At 41.3% G+C, this 22,936-nt stretch overlaps 1 protein-coding gene across 8 annotated transcripts in view; it reads left to right on the top strand.

Annotated features, from left to right (window-relative positions):
• Positions 1-1,804: 1,804 nt before the first annotated feature.
• Positions 1,805-22,936, top strand: part of CAST (calpastatin) — a 130,083-nt gene continuing 108,951 nt past the window's right edge. For 3 of the 8 annotated variants that reach the window (XM_045197883.3, XM_045197885.3, XM_045197884.3), the window contains exons 1-2: positions 1,813-1,992; positions 17,197-17,259. In XM_045197883.3, coding sequence (XP_045053818.2) covers positions 1,918-1,992; positions 17,197-17,259 — 138 coding nt within the window. In that variant the 5' untranslated portion in view covers positions 1,813-1,917. Of the gene's footprint in view, positions 1,993-2,530; positions 2,675-17,196; positions 17,260-22,936 lie in introns of those variants that run through there. The other 5 variants (XM_045197887.3, XM_045197882.3, XM_045197886.3 and 2 more) reach the window with 5 other exon arrangements.

The raw sequence follows: 22,936 nt of genomic DNA, 5'->3' as shown, positions 1-22,936 counted from the left end.
GATGCTTAATAATTAAGTTGATAAATGGAGGGTTTACTCCTGAACTTAGACCAGCAACTCCAGCCAGGTGTGTGGGCATCTTTTTATTTCCTGAACTGCCTTAACCCTTTCTTCTTCAGTCCACATCCTTTCCCTTCAGATAATCACCAAAACTCAAGAACTCCAAACTCCCAAAGCACACTTGTACTCATTCACACATTGTATGTCTCTCAATGACACCCAAATGATTGTGCATTATATATGTCATGTGACTTCAGCTGAACTGTAAGTCTCTGGAGGGCAAGGAAGGTGTATTTAAATCTCTATTATCACTCCCTCTACAATTTCTTTCACAGTGATGTACATGGAAGACTTTCGGGAAATATAAAACTAACTGGTTTAAATTCTCCATTAGAAAACACCTCAAACTGTAATGGGAACCGTTCTTCGAGAGTTAGAATAAGTTACTCTGGGCCCTCAAACCTGAATCTAGGGCCTCTGGGCTCCTGAGTTAGAAAATGCTTCCAGTTCCTGGGCCTGAGGTGGGGCTGTATCACCTCACCCCTCTGGTTTCAGTGTTGGCTTACATTACTGTAGTTGTTTGGTCACAATTATAAGAGTATTTTTTAAGGCTTATGATATTTTCCCCAATTATGCATGTAATTATGCCATCAGTTTTTCTTGAAATGACAATCACAGACCCCATAGCCAGGTTGTTTCATCTTTTATGTATAAATTCCAACAAACTGCAGCCTGTTGAATACAGTACTACATACCTACACAGCAAGCAGAACCCTTTAGGAGGAAGTGCATTTAAATCATTCCTCCCTGCTCCCCCCATTAAGAATGAGGCTAGCTAGTCTCTTGAGTAAAGGAAAGTCAGAATCCTTAAAAATGAGAAAAAGCAAGAATTCCATTCTGCCAAGATCCCTATAACATGACAAATCTTTCTCTATAATCCGGCCCCTCCCTCTCTCCAGCTGCCTAAAACACAACACTGTAGAGAGTGGTGACCCTAAGGCCCGAAGTGTCAGTGCCATTGCAAGGTAAGTTTTTGTTTTTGTTTTTTTGGTCAGGTCTGATCACAAACCAGCAGCAACCGCAGCCTGACAGCCTCTGCAGCTGAGCGTTTTCTACTCAGGCTCCTTACATGTCACTTCCACCCCCAAACCAGGAAGTGCTGTTTCAGCTGAGCCAAAGACAAAAGCAATCCAGCCTCAGAAACAAAGGCTCCAGGCTGCAGAAGAACTATAGAATTTTAAATTTGGGATTGCTCTTCGGTTTGGATTGGGACCTACAGTTTCCTCCCCATATAACATTATTAAACTTTCCAAATTGTCGCCCCACCCCCAAGACCCCAAAGTAAAATGACAGAAAATGTACACAGGGGCGCGCGCACACACACAACGTTGACACACAGACCAATTTGTTTTTGTGATCCGCTTTGTTATCCAGACGGGGCAGGCTTGGGCCAGATTTGAGTTGGTAAATTCTTCCAGCCAGGCCAGGGTAGATTGTATAAAAGCAGTCTATTTCTTAGGAAGAAGGGTCCAGGCGCAGACGGCCACGCCCGGGTCCCGCTCTCCCGTCGCAAGACTGCACGGTAAGTCTGGGCAGGTCGGAGGAGGAACCCCACGACCTCCGGCCCCTCCTCTCTGTGGCCCACAGGGAACTGAGCAGTCCCGGGGAGGGGGGTGCGGGGACGGTCACCGAGTGGAGACAGGGGGCAGAGCGTGTTAAGTTTCAGGCCCCAACCGCTGGGGCCCGCCGCGGGCAGGAAGGGGAGGGCCCAGCGAGGCTTGGGGCAGCCCCTGCACAGGCCCGGGGTTGGGTCGGAAAAGCTGCCTCACGGGCGCGCCCGCCAGCCCCTCCCCGCCCCAGCCTCCTTTCCAGTCTCCGCTGCGCCCTCCCGGAGGCAGCGCTCCTCGCCGCCTCGCCATGTCCCAGCCGGCCCAGAAGCCCGCTGCCTCCCCGCGGCCCCGGCGTGCCGCAGCGGCCCGCCGCACCCAAGAGGTGAGTGGCGCTCCTGCCCTAGACGCTCTGGGAGGACACCCACTCGGAAGCCCTGGGCCGCCTCCTCTGGGTGTAGCCTGCCTGGACCGCCGCCCAGTGCGCCCCTTCCCATCCTTGAGAAGGGTGCGGGACTCGGTGCCCGCTGCATGGCAGGTGGCTGGAGGTGGCCGGGGATTCCCGGGCCGGGGCTAAGGCGCTGGGCGTGGCGCGAGGCACATAAGTGGGTGGTCCGCAACAGGAAAAGTGGGTCGGTGAGCCTCGAGTGAAATGATATGGAGATGAAAGGGGACCAAAGTTCGGCCTCCCCCTGGCCTCCCCCCACACGCCCAAGGTGGGTAGAGGGTTTCAATTGGACTGCGGGATCCCGCCTTCGGAGTAAAGTCAGGACTGCAGGGCGTGGCAGCAAGGAGCAATAACACTTCTTTTCTAAGCAGCGGGGAGCCAAATCTGGGGGGAGGGGCCAGCCGGTTTGGGGCGGGGCCTGTGTAGGGCATAGCCCAGGTGCCCGCCCACCTGACAGCAGCAGGACTTACAGAACTCAGTGCCAGCCAAGTCCAGGGCAGCTGGAGTGCGAGCCCCGCGCCTTCAGCACCGCACCCCGATTCCTCGCCGGGTCCTGCGCTGCACGGCTCGGAGCAAACCGGTTATCACCATGGCATTCGCAAGTTGGTGGTACAAGACGGTAAATAGAAGCGATTGTTCTCGGGCAGGACCGGGAAGGGAATGTGTTCTCTTTGCCTTTCTGGGCATGCGGACGAGGTAGTGTTCGTCCGGGGTTTGGCGGGGGAGAGGTGGCGACCGGGCGCGACCTCCTCTCAGATCTTCAGGTTAGGCTTCCGGAGAGGCCGAGACTCACCCTGAAGTGGTATGTGGGAGCGCGCCCGGGCGTGCGAGTCTGTGGGAGCTGAAGCGCCAGGCTCAGCTCACGCTCAGAAGTTGAATGAAACAGGAATTATGCTGGAGGAATTCCGCCCCAGGACTCGGATTCCTGGATGAACTCGGACTCGGCTCTTCAGAGCTAATACCTAGTGTGTGTTTGTAATCCATGAGTAAAGCTTAAAACTTTTAGAGAAATGGTCTTTGTCGTGCATTCCAAGGAATGGAGGCAGCTGGGATGGGGGCAAGGAGAAAACCCCAAACTCCAAGGAGCAGAAGCAACTGAGTGAGGTTAAGACCCTTGTGTGTGTGGAGAGGGGGGGCGGAGGGGGTGGGTTGCACTGCTCTATTACTGTAGTTTGGATGAGGGACAAAGATGCCCCATTTGTTTAGTGCTTTGAATACCAGGCCAACCAATTAGGTGTGATATCCAGTCAAGCTGGCACTTGTAATGTGCAGGAACCAGAAGGCAGGATTTAACAATAGATTGCTCCCACCCCACCCCCAAATAAACAAACGTTGTGTTAACCAAGAGAGTGAAAATATTTATATCTAGTCGATTTGTGGAGGATTAAAAAAATTAGTAAAATGCACCACTCTCTACCAACATGTGGTATGGAAAAAAGCAGTGATGTTGTAATCAGACCTCCATTAGAAAGAACCCTTATGTTGGAATTGTCAAACTATCACTTATCAGCCAATGACCATTTACTGAGCATCTCCGATGTGGCAGGCAAAGTGCTAGCCTCCAAGTACACAATGGAGAACAAGACGATGAGTCAACCTTTTTGAACCTGTTTCCATACCTATAAAATGAGTCGCATAAGTTACTCATTGGAGTCATGAATCAGAGTACCGTACGTATATAACTTTAATTTTGGGAATTCCAGTTTCTCTTGAAATAGTTCTTCATAAATGTTTCCCATTATGTATTCTGGGCTTTTAAAATGTAGCATCTTATTGGTATGTTAAAAGCAAAAGTTTACTTTCAGTCATTATTCTGAGGTTCTTATCAAAATGCATCACATGAATTATCTGCAAATATGGGTCAGTGGTTCAGAGCTGATATCAGAATTCTGTGCAACTCATGATTCTCTAAAGGAAATTATGTGGGAATATTTGGGTGAAAGTAGTTTAGATCTATGCTTTTAACTGTTACTTTCAGGAGTAGTGTGACATTTTTACTAAAAACTCTCTTAGCAAATCTTCCAATTTTGGAACTATAGTATTATAGAAATTGAATTATAGTATTATAGAAATTTCTATCGTACTATAGAAATTTTGGAAGTATAGTATTATAGAAATTGTCCGCCAGTAGGAACCTCCTCAAATCAGCAATATGCCTGTGGCCAAACTTGGACTTTTCCTAAACTAGCACTGTCCAATAGAAATATAGTGAGCCACATATGTAATTTTAAATTTTCTAACCAGGCACATAAAAGCAAAAATAAACAGATAAAATTAATACTAATAATATATTTTATGTAACCCGGTAGATCCCAAACAAATTTAACATGTAATCAATGTACAAATCATTTATTTTATATTTTCTTTCTCATGAATTTGTCAAAATCTAGTTCACACTTGCCACATCTCAAGTACTCCACAGGCGTGGGCGACTGAGTGATGGCTGCAAATTTGGAGAGTGCAGCTTCGGACAGTACTACCCAGTTTTGTACGGTGGTTATGAGGGGGCGATCGCAGACCATTTTGAACATTAAATGAAAGTTAAGGACCATTTTTCTACAACAAAATACACATGCACATCCACATACAAACAGAAGGCCACCAGTAAATCCCCTAAAGGTCCATGGAGCCAAATTATAACATGTACATACATGATCTATATGCATATATTTCTATATTTATGTATAATGTATGTGATATGTATAATATATATCATGCTTTTGGTAAATCCTATACTAAAATACCTTTAATAGGACCTTTTAAATATTTTTTAAGCTTTTTTATTGTTGTTCAATTGCAGTTGTCCCCATTTTTCCCCTATTACTCTCCCCTGCCCTGCCCATCCCTACCCCCCACATTCAGTCCTTGCCCCCACCCCCGGTGGGACCCTTTAAAGACTGAAAAACAATTGTGAATGACCTAACTATAAAAATCTAGGTGGAATAAAATAAAATAATTAAAAGATATATCTGTGATGTGTTTGTTTAAGGGAATGCCTCATATAAAGCCAGTTGGTGAAACATTACAGTGTATGTTTCCGCGTTGGATAGCATCGGTATCATCGACCTGAAGACTCATGTAAAAAGTTCGAGTTGATGAACATCGTAATGATGAAAAGAAAATTTTGTTTACAGCAGTAATCACATTCCTGAGCCCTAAGTGGACTCCATTAGGCCATGTTAATTAAAGGTGTTCCTTAGCCTAATTAGACCCAATGGCCCGGTGGCAGTATGATCAAGGGGCCCAGTCATGTGGGAGGCACAAATCTGTCACAGGCCTTCCGTGGCTGGACAGGCCACATGGCTGCAGTGATGCAGAGGAGTAGGAATGCAAATTATAGTGCATGCCAGTAGGGCACAGGCTTTAAGGTAGAGAGACCGGAGGTTAGACACGTCATTCTAGGTTGGCAATTTCTGAGTTACTTTGCTTCCCATTGCAGATAAGACTTTTAAACTAAGAGTGACATCTGATGATAGTGTTCTTTAATCAGTTTTGACACTTCCCAGAAAGTTAATTATATTCTACTAGTGCTTTTTGAAGAATGATGCAGCTTGCTGGGGTGGAAACAGTGGGTGGTCATCTGGGATTCTGAGGTGAAGGGGTGGGTAATTAGTTCCGAGTAGGCTGTCTCAGTGGAATACCAGACTTCTCTAGGTGGCCCATCTTTATTCTGGTTTTTCCTTGCGGTCTTTTTTTGTTGTTGTGGTAAAATACACATAACATAGAATTATCACCTTAACTATTTTTTAAGTATAAAGTTCAGTGGAATTAAGTACATTCATATTCTTAGGAAACCATCACCACTATCTCCAGAACTCTTTTTATCTTGAAAAATCGATACTCTATATCCATTCGACATACATCCCCATTTGTTTTACATACATACATTCAAATATATAGCATTGTATTCAAGTATCTGTGTTCTTTACCATTTTCCTTTTTTTATTCTAATTTTAAGAAATTAGCATGAGATCCACCCTCTTGACAAACTGTTAGGTGCACAGTGCTTTGTGTCGCCTGCAGGTTCCTTGTGCCGCAGGCCTCCGCAGCCCGTTCATCTCACTTCACTGAAACTTTGGGCCTTTTGATTATTAACTTCTCATTTCTCTCTCTGCTTAGTCCCTGGCAACGCCAGTTCTACTTCCCATTTCTATGATTTTGACTACTCTAGGAATCTCGTGTAAGTGGAATCAGGCACTATTTGCCTTTTTGTGACTGGCTTATTTTACTTAGCATAATGTCTCCAAGATTCATCCGTTAGAGCATATATTAGAATTTTCTTCCTTTTTAAGGCTGAATAATATTCCATTGTGTATATGTATATGACATTTTGTTTATCCATTCATCTGAGAATGGACACTTAGGTTGCTTCCATTTTAGCTGTTTTTTGAGGAACCACCTTACTGTTTTCCAAAGTGGCTGTACCCTTTTAACATTCCCACCGGTAGTACACGGGGGTTCCAACTTATTCACGTGCTCACCAATACTTTGCCCACTGCCTTTAAGGTCTTTGATGAGAAATCTGCAGTGTTATTGCTGCTTTCAAGATTATTTCTGTGTCTTTTTCTTTCTACAGTTTGATTAATAACGTGGATTTATTTGAGTTCATCCTACTTGAAGTGTGTTGAGCTTCTTGTTTATATTCGTATCTTTCATCAAATATGGGAAGTTTTAGGCCATTATTTCTTTTTTTTTTTTAATCCTCACCCAAGGATATGTTTTACTGATGTTAGAGAGAGAGGAAGATGGAGGGGGGGGAGATGGAGGGAGAGAGAGAGAGAGAGAGAGAGAGAAGAAATGAAAAGAGAGAGAGAGAGGGACAGAAACATTGACGTGAGAGAGAAGCATCGATCATTTGCCTTCTGTACACACGCTGACCAGGGATGGAGCCCGCATCCTAGGTATGTACCCTGACTGGCGATTGAACCCACAATGTTTTGGTGTATGGGATGATGCTCCAACCAACTGAGCCACCCTGCCAGGGCAGGATATTATTTCTTTAAATAATCTACTGCCTCTTTTTCTCTTCTCTCCTTCTGGGACTTCCACAAAGGGTCCTTAGGCTCTGTTCACTTTTCTTTAACCATTTTTCTTTCTGTTCCTCAGACTCAGTAATTTCAATTGTCCCATCTTCAGGTTATTATATTTCTTCTGCCTGCTCAAATCTGCCTTTGAAAACCCCTGCAGTGAATTTTTCATTTTATTTATTGTATTTCTGTGCTCTAGAATTTTTTTTTGCTTTCTTTTAAAGTTATCTTTTTATTGATATTGCTATTTTTTATATACCATTTTCTTGACTTTCTCTACTCACTGATTTTTAAAAAATAAATAGATTATACCTCTCACACTAGTTTTCTCCATGAATTTGGGGTTTTCAGTATTAAAATCAAGTAATATGACTAGGATAATGCCTTTGGGTGACTAAGCATTATCTTGAGATAAAAGACTAAATTTTTCAAAGATTGTTATCACAGAAGAGAATGATATAATGAACTCCTCATGTACCCATCGCTTGGCTTCAGTAATTATCAATATTTTCACATTATGCCAGTCTTGCTTTATTTACCCAGCTCCCAGCCACACCAACACACACATACCCACGCGCACACCCCACACCCTCCCGAAGTATTTTAAAACGTGGGAATCGCACATTTAAGTGTCATCTCTGTGGCCAACTCAGTGTAGGTTGTTTGGAAAAATGGATTCTCTAACCTCTGTGTACTTCATTTCCTTAGATATAATATGGAAATGTGACATATACACAGCCATGAGATAGACAAAGTAATAAACTTACCAGATAAACCTAGTTCTTTGGTACTTATAAAAAGTAAGAAACAAAATTTCTGCTCTAATATTTATAACCTTAGAAAAATGAGACCTTTTAAACTTCTGCTTACATCTCATATTCATTTTACTGACTCATAATTCGCCACAATTGGATTGGTGCCAGAGAGAAAGAAGGCAGGGGAATAACTTTTATGGTATTCTTAAACCAGGCAATGGGCCAGGCTCCTCATTAACAGCTCCTTTCATAAATATGCCAGCCCCTGGAGGTAGGTACCATTAGCTCCATTTTACAAGGAAGAAAAAACACACACACAGAAAGATTAAATTATTTGCCCAAGGTCACAGCCTTTCAGATCCACGCTGTTTCTGTCCTAGAGTTTGTCAGGAAATGGAATGCAAGGAGCTGGTTACCCAGGTTATAGAAGAGGCTAGGAAGCCACCTGGGGTGGGTGAGACAACCCAGAGATTAGAAATTGCAGGAGGCTGCCACCATTCCCAGGCTGAAAGACAGAGGGAGGAGCTGAATCACCCTGCAGAAGCTGGCACCGCCCTTGGCCTGTCCTTCAGGAGATCCTACTGCAGAGGCTCCCACAGGCAGAGAGGAGGGAGAGAAACTCCACCTACCCATCACCTCCAGGCTCCTTCCAGTGCTTCTCACTGGCCAAACCCAGCCTGGGACCATCAATCCAGGGAGCCAGCAAACACCCTGCTTCCCCAACAGGACAGGCTCAGGGCACAGAGTCCACCGGAGGTGACAGGCCCAGGTCTGCGCTAGGGAGGCTGTGTTAAAGCAAAGCAGCTTTACATCTTGGTCCTGCTTGTTTGCTGAACAATCTTGTTTTAGCAAGCGAAATACATACAAGAATAGAGTTTAAGGGATTTGGCAGGAAATATCAGTTTGCACATAGCCTCTTAACTTTTTTCCCAGTGTGTTCTTCTTTTATTTAGTGTATTGACCTGAATAAAGCAAAGGTGCTTCTCAGGGAACATTTAGAAGTTTGTGGAGATGTAGTCATTTAATCAAGATTTATCACAGCCCCACCACAGGACTAGAAAAAAAAAGAGTGTAATTTACAACATGATTAGGAAGGCAAAATACCAGTTATGAAGTAATCAGTAAGCCAGAGAGCCCACAATAAAGCGCTGATTTGTTTGCTTTCCTGAGAAAATAGAGACCTGTGTGCAGACATGAAGGTACGGTGAGCCACGTGCAGGGCAAGGCTCAGGATCAGTCAGGAAAGGCTGGTGTGGCGCAAGGCCCTGCGCTCCTTCCCGGGGCACTCAGCTCACCCAGCAGGCGCACAGCTGCCCGCGCCTGCCTGCCCGAGAGCCCCCCTTGCAGGCTGACTCGGGGGTGATTTGAGGAGCAGAAACCTCCATTTCCTGTCATGGTGCCATCAGTCTCCCCTCAAAACCAGTGATTTCCAATCCTAGCTGCATATTAGGATCAGTTGGGGAATTTTAGAAAAATGTGTCCTTGGCCAGGCCCCACCCTAAACAAACTCACTCCGAATCCCTGGGATCTAGCTTGAGTGTTTCCAAATGTGCCCCAGGTACTCGTGGCCCTTCCCGAAGGACAGGGCCCCCTGCTGACGGTCTGATTCTTAGGGGGCTCCCCCAAAACAAGCCTTTCCTGCAGGTGCGATGGTGGTACTCGGGAGAGCTGAGCCCTGTGACCTGGGAAGGTCCAGAGGGCACCAAGATAACTTTTTATTGCGTCATGGGTTTGGAACAGTTGCGGCTGGACACGCAAATACTGATCTCTGTGGCCTTGCCTTCAAATTGAAGAGAGAAAATTTTCAAGTTGTTTTCAAATAATCTTTACTGGTTTTTTAAACATGTTTTTTTCTATATAATTCACAAAGCATAAATTTACATATAATTTAATATCTTTATATATTCCCAGAGTGGTACAAGCATCACCTTAATTTAATTTCAGAATGTTTCTGTCACCCCCCAAAAAGAAACCATGTATTTTTTTTTAATAAAGCAAAGACATTTCAGAAGCATGCTAGTATTGGGCCCTCTTTCATAGCCGGCTTTGGACTTGAAGAAGCTCATTTGTTTCAGCCTTCCTTCTTCTTTTACATGTGTAGACGTTTGTTGATTTTAACTTATTCTGTGCAAGGTCTACGCTGTCTGTGCAGGTATCAGGGTGCATCTGGGTAACAACTGGAGGGGCCCAAACACTGAACCACCCAGTCCTACTAGGTGGGTGAGAGCACAGGCTCCAGGCCTTACTGCTCCTGGCTCTTGCTGACTTTCTGACAGGTTTAGGTTTGCCATGACAGAGATGTTAGCATATAAATGATATCTCCTAGAATGAGGACCAAAACAGCTGTAATGACAAATATGTGGTGATGTCAGGGACTGGAAATAGTTTGGAAGATTATTCCTTTTCTTAAAAAAAGATTTATTTTTATTTTTATTTTTTAACAATTTTTTATTGTTGTTCAAGTACAGTTTTCTGCTTTTTCCCCCCACCCCTCCCCACCAACCCAGCCCTCCCCACCTCCTTCCCCTGTTTCCACTCCCCCCTTGTTATTGTCCATGTGCCCTTTATAGTTGTTCCTAAAAACCCTTCACCCTTTTCCCCCATTATCTCCTCCCCTCTCCCCTCTGATCACTGTCAGCCTGTTCTCAATTTCAAAGTCTTTGGTTATATTTTGCTTGCTTGTTCATTTTGTTGATTAGGTTCCAATTAAAAATGAGATTATATGGTATTTGTCTTTCACTGCCTGGTTTATTTCACTTAGCATAATGCTCTCCAGTTTCATCCATGCTGTTGCAAAGGATAGGAGCTCCTTCTTTCTTTCTGCTGTGTAGTATTCCATTGTATAAATGTACAATAGTTTTTTGATCCACTCATTTACTGATGGGTACTTAGGTTGCTTCTAGCACTTGGCTATTGTAAATTGTGCTGCTATGAACATTGGGGTGCATAGGTTCTTTCGGATTGGTGTTTCAGGGTTCTTAGGATATAATCCTAGGAGTGGAATTGCTGGGTCAAAAGGCAGTTCCGTTTTTAGTTTTCTGAGGAAATTCCATATTGTTTTCCATAGTGGCTGCACCAGTCTGCATTCCCACCAACAGTGCACTAGGGTTCCCTTTTCTCCACATCCTCTCCAGCACTTGTTGTTTGTTGCTTTGTTTATGATGGCCACTCTGACAGGTGTGACGTGGTATCTCATCGTGGTTTTAATTTGCATCTCTATGATGGCTAGTGATGCTGAGCATCTTTTCATATGTCTCTGGACCCTCTGTATGTCCTCCTTGGAGAAATGCCTGTTCAAGTCCTTTGCCCATTTTTTAATTGGGTTGCTTGTCTTCTTAGAGTGGAGTCATGTGAGTTCTTTATATATTTTGGAGATCAGGCCCTTGTCTGAGGTATCATTGGCAAGTATTTTTTCCCATACTGTTGGTTCTCTTTTCATTTTAATGCTGTTTTCTTTAGCCGTGCAGAAGCTTTATTTTTTGATGAGATCCCATTTGTTTATTCCTTCCTTTATGTCCCTTGCTCTAGGGGACATATCAGTGAAAATATTGCTGCGTGGAATGTCTGAGATTTTCCTGCCAATGTTTTCCTCTAGGACTTTTATGGTGTTACTACTTATATTTAAGCCTTTTATCCACCTTGAATTTATTTTTGTGTATGGTGTACGTTGGTGATCGAGTTTCATTTTTTTGCATGTAGCCGTCTACCTCTCCCAACACCATTTGTTGAAAAAGCTATTTTTGCTCCATTTTATGCTGCTGCCCCCTTTGTTGAATATTAATTGACCATAGAGACTTGGGTTTATTTCTGGACTCTCTGATCTGTTCCATTGGTCTATGTGCCTGTTTTTATGCCAGTGCCAGGCTGTTTTTATTACAGTGGCCTTGTAATGCTGTGTGATATCAGGTATTGTGATCCCTCCTACTTTGCTCTTCTTTCTCAACATTGCAGCAGCTATTTGGGGTCGTCTGTGGTTCCATATAACTTTTTGAAGTGTTCATTCTATATCTGTGAAACATGCCATTGTTACTTTAATAGGTATTACATTGAATCTATAAATTGCTTTGCGTAGTATGGACATTTTGATGATGTTAATTCTTCCGATCCATGAACACAGTATATGTTTCCATTTGTTTGTGTCTCCCTTAATTTCTTTCTTCAGTGTTGTGTAGTTTTCTGAGTACAGGTCTTTTACCTCCTTGGTTAGGTTTATTCCTAGATATTTTATTTTTCTTGTTGCTATTTCAAATGTGATTTTTTTTCCTGGTTTCAGTTTCTGATATTTCATTGTTGATATACAAAAATGCCTTTGATTTCTGAATATTGACTTTGTATCCCACTGTTTTGCCAAATTCATTTATTAGGTCAAGCAGCTTTATGGTGGAGTCTATAGGATTTTCTATGTACACTATTATGTCATCTGCAAACAATGACAGTTTTGTTTCCTCCTTTCCAATTTGGATGCCTTTTATTTCCTTTTCTTGTCTGATTGCTGTGGCTAGGACTTCCAATACTATGTTGAAAACAGGTGGTGAAAGTGGACACCCTTGTCTTGTTCCTGATCTTAGTGGGAAAGTTTTTAGTTTTTGCCCGTTGAGTATGATGTTGGCTGTAGTTCTCTCATATATGGCCTTTATTATGTTGAGGAATGCTCCCTCTATTCCCACTTTGCTCAGTGCTTTTATCATAAATGGGTACTTTACCTTATCAAATGCTTTTTCCGCATCTATTGATATGATCATGTGATTTTTGTCTTTGCTGTTATTTATGTGATGTATTATGTTTATTGTTTTGTGAATATTGTACCATCCTTGCATCCCTGGGTGAATCCCACTTGGTCATGGTGTATGATCTTTTTAATGTATTGCTGGATGTGGTTTGCCAATATTTTGTTGAGGATTTTAGCATCTATGTTCATCAGCTATATTGGCCTGAAGTTTTCTTTCTTCGTTGTGTCTTTATCTGGTTTTGGGATTAGAATGATGCTGGCTTCACAAAAAGAGTTTGGGAGTCTTCCATCTTACTGGATTTTTTTGAATAGTCTGTAATAGATAGAGGTTAGTTCTTCCTTAAATGCTTTGTAGAATTCTCCCGTGAAACCATTTGGTCCAGGGCTTTTGTGTGTCGGGAGTTTTTTGATTATTGCTTCAATTTTGTCTGCTGTTATTGGTCTGTTCAGGCTTTCTGCTTCTTCATCATTGAGTTTTGGAAGATTATATTTTTCTAGAAATTTGTCCATTTCACCTAGGTTTTCTATTTATTTATTTTTAGAGAGGGGAAGGGAGGGAGAAAGAGAGGTAGAAAAACACTGATGTGTGAAAGAATCATCAGGTGATTGCCTCTCACAAGTGCTCCAACCCCAAATGGGGAATGAGCCCACAACCCAGGCATGTGCCCTGACCAGGAATCACACCAGTGACTTTTCTCTTTGCAGGATGATGCCTGATCAACTGAGTCACACTGGTCAGAGTAGAAAATTATTCCTTTTTGAGGGAGGAATGGAAAGCCCTTTACCTGATTTGTTTCCCTGCCTCTGCACTCCTGCCACACATCCGGTCTCTGACCTTTCTCTTAGCTTCGTATTCCCAGTGAAATGGCCTTGTTTTCCCAGTGAAACTTTCCCTGCTTCAGGGCTGGCCTCCTGTCCTTGACTTGGTCTTCAGCTGCTAATACAGGATGACACGTATAGGTATTGTATGTCTGGTCATTTTACAAAACAGACATGTTTCGAATAGAAAGGTTTTGTCTTGCTTTTGTTGCCTTTTTTTTTTTTTTTGGTGGTGGTGGTGGTTTTAATTTTAGAGCATTGGATTGAGACTTTCTTGATGTGAATCTCAAGATCTCAGGCAGCTTTTAACGAGTTCCAACATAGCCTGCTCTATGGCAACAGGCTATAATCCTGATATGTGGTGTGACAGAGGAAGATCTCACCTTTCAGATCCCCTGTTTCTTTATCCATAGAACAAGGTGACAGTGTGTGCCCCTGGAGGTTCCGTGGGTGTAAATGTGACCACATGGGGAGATGCCGAGTGCCCGTCCTAGCACAGAGTAGATGCTCAGTACACATTAGTTGCTTTTTCCTTCTGTAGAAGACTCCTTGGATTTACCAGGTTTGTGGTTTGATTCTCTTTCCTGACCTATCTGTCCTTTCCTTCTTGTGCTTCTCACCTCTCTCCACCTCATCAGCCTCAGAGTAGTAGACAAAGTTTTTTCTCTTTGCTTTTACAAAGTCTTAGTGCAGGTTTCTAAGCTGGATCAAATTTGACATCTATTTTTCCCAAATATTTCATTTCATCACCTCAGTTATGTCAAAAGTACTCAATTACTCCATGAATTGAAACATCAGGCATTTTGAACCTCTCTCAGTGAAAAGATATAACTAATTTTACACCATTAATATAGTGCTGAGGGTTGAATAAGTCCCAGGAAATGGTCAGGGCAGTGGTTCATTTATAAAATTGCTATTTACTGGAAATTGAATGGCATTAGTAATTCTTGTTAATTCTCTTCGAGTGATGATGGTGTTATATAGGAAAGAGTCCTCGATTTAAAGAGACACTTGGTGAAGTATTTAGGGGGAGGTTTCAGGATATTTCCAGTGCACTTTCAAATGCAGGCACGTGCACAGACGTAGATAAATCTGTGCGTCTGTCTGTAACACGTGAAAGCAGGGCAACTGTGGCAACAGTGTCATTAGTTGTTGAGTCTAAGTGGTAGGAACATTGGCATTCAGTGTGTTAATCTCTCAACTTTTATATGTTAGAAAAATTTAATTATGAAAGCTGGGTTAAAAAATAGAAAATGGAAAAGTGCAATCCATACAGTTCCTAAAAAATTTTGCCACTTGTTTATGTGATTTTTACTTATTATACTTTTGAGTGTTACAAAAAAGCTTCCAATTGAGAGCAAATGTTTCTTTTGAAATAACAGAATACCACCTCTTAACATACATAATTTTGATAAGTTGTCATTGTGACTCAACATTTGAAAAATACTTCATACATATACAGGTTTTGTTGCCTTTTTTTTTCATATACATACAGGTATATGTATGTATACATACATATACATACAGAAGTATTTTCCAAATGTATACATGTACACACATATAGACGTATATGTGTACATATACCTGTACATGTGTGTGCACATGTGTGCGCACACACATATGTATAGGGATATACATATATATATATATCCCTTCCGAACTATTAGTTGGAACCAATATAATTTTGAGGGATTTTGAGCATTTCAGTGGAAGCAAGTAACTGGTATTATGGGTTAATCTGGAGGACCGCAATTTTGAAACACCATCAGGAAACAATTTTTTAAAAATTTCTAAAGAAAAATAATCTGTATGCCAATATTTTAGAGAGAAAAGGGTGTGTATTTTACTGTAGGGTAATAAATCATAATATATATTTGCCACATGAGCAGAAAGTGGAGTGAGACCTTGTACCAGACAGGAGCCAACTCCCTGTCTAAGAGTGTTCATTTGTAAAGTGGAATGATAATAACGCCCCTTGGAAGTAAATGAGGCACTCTAAATAGTATGCTCAGTAAAACAGTGGATATTGTTGTGACCACCTGTATCTAACCTAACAAAGATGTGGAATTGGAGAGTATAAATGAACGTGACATCATGGTTCTTAATGACCAGCTCTGGAAGAAGACAGGTTGGGTAAATCTCTATCATTACAGGTCTGTCCCTCTCAGATTCTATCTCCAAATGTTGACTACTAATTCTTCTGCCTAGTCTGGCCTTTAGGAATCTTTTGCCCACCAATTATTCTAAACTGATCAATTCCCCCCTTGCTCTGATACATATGTGGGCTTTTAAGTGGTTCCTTTTTGTTTTCCCCCCGAGGTTTATTAACTACTCAGTGCTGATTGCTCTCAACTGTGGACAGACCCTTGCCTAGGACTTGTAGGTAAAATACGCCCTGCAGAGGGCGCCATTCACCACGCTGTTGCAGCAGTCCGCCAATTCATGCAGGTCCTTGGTTTGGGGAAGAAATTTCTATTCTTGAAAGTGATTTCTTCCTAGTTTTTCATACAAGAAAACTATTGAAAGATTTCAGCCATGTGCCTGGCATTCCTTGGCCTTTTTTAAAAAACTAAAATATCTGTGGACATGATTAAAGGGACTATTATTCCATTTAGCATGGCATAGTGACAAACACCAGATTTTTTTTCAAACACCACATTTTAATTCAGAAAACTTGCTTTGTAAACTTTTCCCAGTTACTAGGTTTACGTCATTGTGAAAAGCACACCAAAGGACTCTTATTCTTTTTTTTGTCCACAAAATAACATTAATCTTTTTTATTGTCAAATAAGAGTATTTATGAAAGTGCCTTGTAAATAATAGTGGTATAAATTATTACTATTATTGCCAGTCTTATTAATTTGAATAATTTCAGTTACATACATATCCAGGTTATGATTCTGCTCTAGGGAATGTAATGGAATTTCATATTTTGATTCAACTGAAGGTGATTGAGGTTGAACCAAATAATGAACTTCTTTTTTTTATATTTAGGCTTCCTTTACCCATTTTGCATATCTCACAATGTGCAAAAAAAATGAAATAATTCTTCATATCCTCTTTTCAGGAACATCCAAGTTTTTTTCTTCATTTTTCAAAAAAAAATCAGTAAACTCTATGGCTTATTTTACCTTACCATCAAAACGAATGATCATGTAAGCCCCCTGAAGCTTTTATTATAAACCACATACAAATGCTTGCATTCATCCCCAGTGTCCTAGTGAGGAAGGTAATTCTGTTTCTGGACATGATGACATGCTAAAGCCATAGTAAATGGAAGTTGCAGGTATGTTCTTTCCACTCAAGGCTTATCTTTCTGCATTGGTGAATACTTAGAAGAACTGTAGGGAATTCCCAAGAGCCATCAGAAGTGATGGTTGACTTGGAAGCTGTGGTCCTCTCTCTTGTCCATGCTGAACTGAGGCTTAAGTATGGCTTTACTCTCAGTGTGGTCCTCAGACATCTCATCTCCACAAGGAACCAGACGTCTCCCGTGCTGGCAATAGGGCTTTAAATTTCCATGAGCATTTTGTAGGCGAGGAGATGCCACTTTGGCGTCACAGTCAGATCTGTGTCTGGCTAATTACAGACTGACTGACTTTCTACATCCCAAGTGCATGTCTGTAGTTCCCCTTGATTTTTGAAAGCCACCCACATCAGTGGGTATAGAATTACCAACGTTCTCAGGAGGAAGATTAAAGGGGTCCTTGTTCTTAGAAGTCTATATACTTAGCCCTTTGGGGTTGAAGTCACTATTATATTATCGTGTATCACCTCCCTCTATTAAACATTATCCTTTTTTTTTTAATAGCATGTCCATGAAAAAAACAGCGGATCTCCTTCCAGGTCAGGAGAAAAGAAAGGAGAAGATCAGGTAAGTTACACAATACTTGATTTTTATTTTCTCTTGCTTTTAAATTGTAAGTTCTGACTTGAAGCAAAATAATGAGGTAGCAAAGAGCTCCTGGAGTGTTGGCAAATTTAGTTTTAACTAAGATTCGATTCAAGAGTGAAAGTGGAAATCATTAAAAAATAAATAAAAATTAAAGTGCTCCTGGAAAAAGCACCTTAAACAATAGAACTCAGGGTATTTTTCCGGTAGGAGTTGGTGAATCTTTAATGTTTTGTTGTGAGCATGGCAGATTGAAAAGGGAAAACCAAATACTGCCATGGAAAAAGAAATCTTTTTATTTTACTTTTGAATTACAGCGTACAGTCAATATTATTCTGTATTAGTTTCATGTGTACAGCATAGTGGTTAGACAATCATGTACTTTACAAAGTGACCCCCCCCCGATATTTCAAGTGCCCCCCTGGCACCATACATAGTTATTACCATATTATCGACTTTATTCCCTATACTGTATTTTACATGCCCATGACTATTTTGTGACTACTAATTTGTACATCTCAATCCCTTCACTTTTTTCACCCATCCCCTCAACCCCACCCGTCTGGTAACCATCAAAATGTTCTCTGTATCTATGAGTTTGTTTCCATTTTGGTTGTTTGTCTGTATTGTCTTAGATTCCGCATGAGGAAATCTATTTCATTAGACTGTGCCGTGAAAGGAGGACAGCGAGGGCCTAGATTAACCAGTCATTCAAGTTCCTAAACAAAAGGAAGAGAGAAAGAACTATTTTTTATTTGGATTGATTCTGTGGAAATACTAGTAAAACGTATTTGGACTGATTCTGTGGAAATACTATTAAAACGTAGTGTCCCCACGTTGAGATGGTTTCTGTGAGCCTGTGAATTTCTCCTTTCACTGAATGATGCCCCTTTGTGAGCGCTGTCAACACTGGCCTGTTTCTCCGTGTAGGGGTCATGTGAGAGTGCTGTCCTTCACAGGGACACTGGACTTGCCTCCCCTTTTCTGCTTTTTACCTTTTAAACCTCAGTAGGTATGTTCATCTTCATTCAATGGAAATTACGTCACTTCCAACTTACAAAACAGTCAGGTCCTGAAAGGGACATGGAAATTTAGAAAGCATAAAGTGACCATCTTATTTTTCTCTATTTTAGCAATGTGTTTATAGAAAGTTAGCGTCTCTTTCAGCTTCTTTTCTGCAGTTTTGAAATATTCATTGTGTTTCAATATATTCGATATGTAAGGAAGACGTAATGGCTAGCACCTGCGGGAATTCTGCACTAAGGTTTACTCCTGTGCTTTCTACTACTGTTTCCATTACTAATACTCATGAGGATATAATATAGATTATTTCTTACCAAGAAAATGTGTAGTGAATTTTTTTGTACACAGAGAAGACTAACTAATGTTTATTGAAAAAGTAAAAGTAAACTTTCATTAAGATTTTATCCTGTTTCTTGGTTAAATTATTAAAAAATAAGTTTCCGTATGAAAAACCACATTTTTCCTTTTTTAAAAATCTTTTTTTAAAGATTTTACTTATTTATTTTTAGAGAGAGGGGGAGGGAGGGAGAAAGAGGTGAGAGAAACATCAACATGTGGTTGCCTCTCGTGCACCCTCTACGAGGGACCTGGCCTGCAACCCAGGCATGTGCCCTGACTGGGAATTGAACCGGCTACCCTTAGGTTCGTAGGCTGTTGCTCAGTCCACTGAGCCACACCAGCCAGGGCACAGTTTTCCTTTTTATAAGCATGAAAATCTGTGTAATATCATTCAGTTCCCTTATCAACCCTACTCTTTAAATATGTTCCCAAATACGTTTTCTCTCAAATAATTTCCTGTTCGAAAACAGTAGTGTTTCTTTGTGCTCCAAATCAGGAATTGATATTTTTTAGATGCTATTCTCTATTAGTATTAACAAAGACTCGACTCTGCACAAAAAAGGAAATCTTTTCAAATATGGTCAAGTGGATAGCAGGCTACTTCTTACGGGCTCATTCTCACCAGCTAGGTTATTATGTGGAAACTTAAGTATTATATCTGGAGCGAACAGGCCTTGTAGGTTTAGGCAACAACCACTAGCACAGTGTTAGGCTTTCCTCCGTATACTATCTGGACTATAAAGTAGCGTATTTCCATTTTGTAAAGGGCTTGGCAAAACTGATAAGCAGCCCTGTTGCACATGCAGCCAGGGGAGGACTCGAGATTTCTGTGTCAGCAGAGGCAGGCTGTATTTTCGGTTTGAAACCGAAAAGCTGAATGAACTTCTACCTCAAGACATGGAAGAAGGAATTTTCCTCCTCTTTATTAGCAATTCAAGCAATTCCAACATGGTTTCATAACACTTTTGATAAATTCAGATTTACAGCTCCTGTACTCGTGCCCAAGCCTGGATATACCGGTCTGTTCTGCTGTGTCCCAGCCCACAGAAGCAGAGAGGGGACAGAGGCTCTTCCCACTCCCATAGTGCACATCGCTGTAGAGATTCACATATTCTGAGCTGGAGATTGTTTATCGTCTCACCAGATTCTGCCCATGTCTATCTGAGAGAGTGGACAGACCTGTGGGTGGGATGATTTGGTAGTCAAGGTGTGTTGCCACTATGGACTGTCTCCAAGGAGTCTGTAATTCTTCATGTAATGTGTAAATACGTCATTAAGGAGGTATTGTGGCCCTGGAGACAGTTCAAGGAAATCATCCTGCATTCGGTATTATTTTAGCCTTGTGTTCACGAGTATGAAACCATGCATGACCTGGAATTGTTATCCGCCCTACCTACCACTGTGGTTGCTTACCATCCTCTTTGCTTCTCGAGATTACCAAAGAAAGATTTCCTGAAACCGATTCTCTCTCTCCAGTATTTTTCTTACCTACTGCTCTGTTGAACAAGAGAAGCTTGTTTTGGGTTTCGGTAATCCATTTTCAAACTAGCATTTACCTCCAAAGGTTAAGTGATGCATTGTCCTCAACATAGGCACACATGCTGGTTGGGCTTCCAAAGTCAGACCCAGGCCTTTGAAACAAAGTGTGAAAATTTGCTTTCTATGCTCAGGGGTGCTGCTCGGCTCTTCTTCCTCCTCCCTTTATTACTTAGTTGCATTTCATTTGGAGGTGCAAGAACAGGGGGACAGAGGAGGACTTTGGGAATTTATAACCAGGAGGAAAAATGGTAGGGTTGAGTGAGAACCACTCTTATATTGTTGTATGCACAGATGTATGGGGGCGATACAGCTGTGTGCACTTCAGAGCTCTTTCTCTTCTGCTACCATAAGTAGTTCTCATTGTTGGAGTATGTCCCCTAGACAGCCCCGAAGTGATTCTAAGGTGTCTGTGTCTATTTTGATAGAATCTTGCAACTAAAATAACATTGATTATGTGGCATTTGTGATGCAAATGCTTGAGATTGGAGTAGAGTAACTTACTTATAACTGCTGCTATGAGAATGTATTTGTCTGTTTATACAATCATTATGAATCTGTAAGTCCTTCTCAGACATAGAGAGATTATAAGACCAAAAATTGTAAGGACTAACAAACCAAAGATAAATTGAGTAGAGAGCAGGAAAAAGAAAAATGAAAACATTTGACATCAGCACCTTTAAATGCAGTGGAACAGGAAGTCTTTCCAAACCTTCAATCAAATCCATTTAAAGTGTTTAACTAACACATCTGGCCGCCCGGGGGGAGTGTGAGCATTTTAGCAACATATTTCAGTGAAGTCCTAAGGAATAGAATTTGAAGCATAAGGCAGGTAACCGTCTCACAGAGCCAATTTTAAGAACTCAAATTTAATAATAGATACATTTTTATGGGTAAAGAAACAGAGGTTTAAATAGAAGAGAAACTATGCCTTAAAGGGAAAAGCATTTAATAGACTTTCTTTACCATAATAGCATTGGTGATATTCTTTTCCTCACTGTTTACTTCTCCTTCTTCTAAAATGCATAAATTAAGTATTGAATGACTCTCATTTTTTTCTCTTCATGGAATTAGTCTTTTTTTAAATCACAAAAGTATTATATACTTGTGGGGGGGTGGGAAAGGAATTGCCCAGAATCTTATACTTACTTATAACTACTGCTACAAAATGTTGTGTGTAGTCTCAAATTAGTGGGATAATACTGTGTTCACGCTTATTGTATATACTGATTTTAACAACTTTTTAGCGACCATTCAAGTAAAACAATCGTCGAAGAAAATTTAGAAAGTACTGAAGGCTTTATAGAAAAATATCATCTCGAATTCTAGCACCTAGACAGAGGGCCACTACTTCCATGTTGGTATATGGCCCTCCATCCTTTTTGAATGTGTACATATTATGTTTAAGCTGAGATACAAAGGAACATCATTAATAGGGCCTGCAGTGAAAGTGATAAACAATGTGCTTTGTGATATATTGACCTTTTCCAGTGAAAAAAGGAGTCGTGTGTGGCTTTTAAATATACATAAAATCATTATTCAAATACCTTCTACTTAATATGGTATTTAATCTGGCCATTATTTTGTGCTGTGTTTTTGAGGGAGGCAAGCATACTTCTTCTTTAAGAAGTCTTCTGGGACACTATTCCCACAAGCACGTGATTTCGCTGCTGTTAGCAAAATCTGGAAGAGTACTGCAGTATATATACATTGTTTTAAGGGATGATTATTAGTTGTAGGAATTGGTTGTGGCTGCACAAGCTGATGTCCCGGTGCCAAGAAAGAGGCGAAGCTGGAGGGGTGCACCAAGGGCAGGCCCTCCAGGCTTCCCAGGAGGCCCAGGCTCCAGCAGCCAGTCCAGATTCCAACTGGGTGTCTGATTTGGAAGGTTAAACTGACTAAGGGAAAGTCCAAAACTCTTTTGCACTGTTGTTTCCCTGGGTTTTTGTTGTTGTTGTTGTTGTTGTTGTTGTTGTTCTAAATTTCGATGCATTTTCCCACCGACTAAAATATGTTTTAGGATGATTTTTCCAGGGAGGGAGGACAAATGGTGACTTTCTGAGTCTGTGTGGGTCCAAGAATGGTTTTCTGCTTACTTTGCTTAAAAAATAAGTAGAAAATTGTACAACATTCTTGGATAACAGTTCTATTCCCTCAAAAATTCTGTACCTTTTGCTCCATGATTTTCTAGCTTTTTTGTGCTATAGAGAAAATGTCTGGGGAAGCCTAATTTTAATTTATTTTTAGAAAGCTTATTTGTCCTGCCTTGGTGCTTACAAGGTCTGTCCAGAAGGTGTCCAGCCATGTAATATGAAAAATAAAGACATTTATTGAAGAAGATACAAGATATAAGAAACATTGTACATGGGACAATGACACCTCAGCCCCCTTCAAAGTAGCGACCTTGGGACCTCACACAGTCCTCCCAATTGCCATCAACTACCCTATCATATTTTCCTGAATCTCATCAACAGTCTGAAATCTCTTCCCTTTCAAAGGTGATTTTAGTTTTGGGAAAAGCCAGAAGTTGCAGGGCTCCAAATCTGGGCTGCAGGAGGGATGAGTCAACTGGGTGATTTGAGGTTTTGCCAAAAAATTCTGCACAAGACGTGATGCGTGAATGGGCACATAATCACGATAAAGCTGCCAATCACCAGTTGCCTATAGCTATGGCCTTCTGAATCAGAATAGTTTCCATGGAGGAGTGTTCAAGCTTAATGCAACATTTGATGCAGATTCATTGTTCTCCTCACTCAGTCAT

The sequence above is a fragment of the Desmodus rotundus genome, chromosome 1 (assembly GCF_022682495.2).
Source record: "Desmodus rotundus isolate HL8 chromosome 1, HLdesRot8A.1, whole genome shotgun sequence".
Lineage (NCBI taxonomy): Eukaryota > Metazoa > Chordata > Mammalia > Chiroptera > Phyllostomidae > Desmodus > Desmodus rotundus.
The sequence above is the reverse complement of the archived record's forward strand: the minus strand, read 5'-3'. Positions and strand labels throughout refer to the sequence as shown.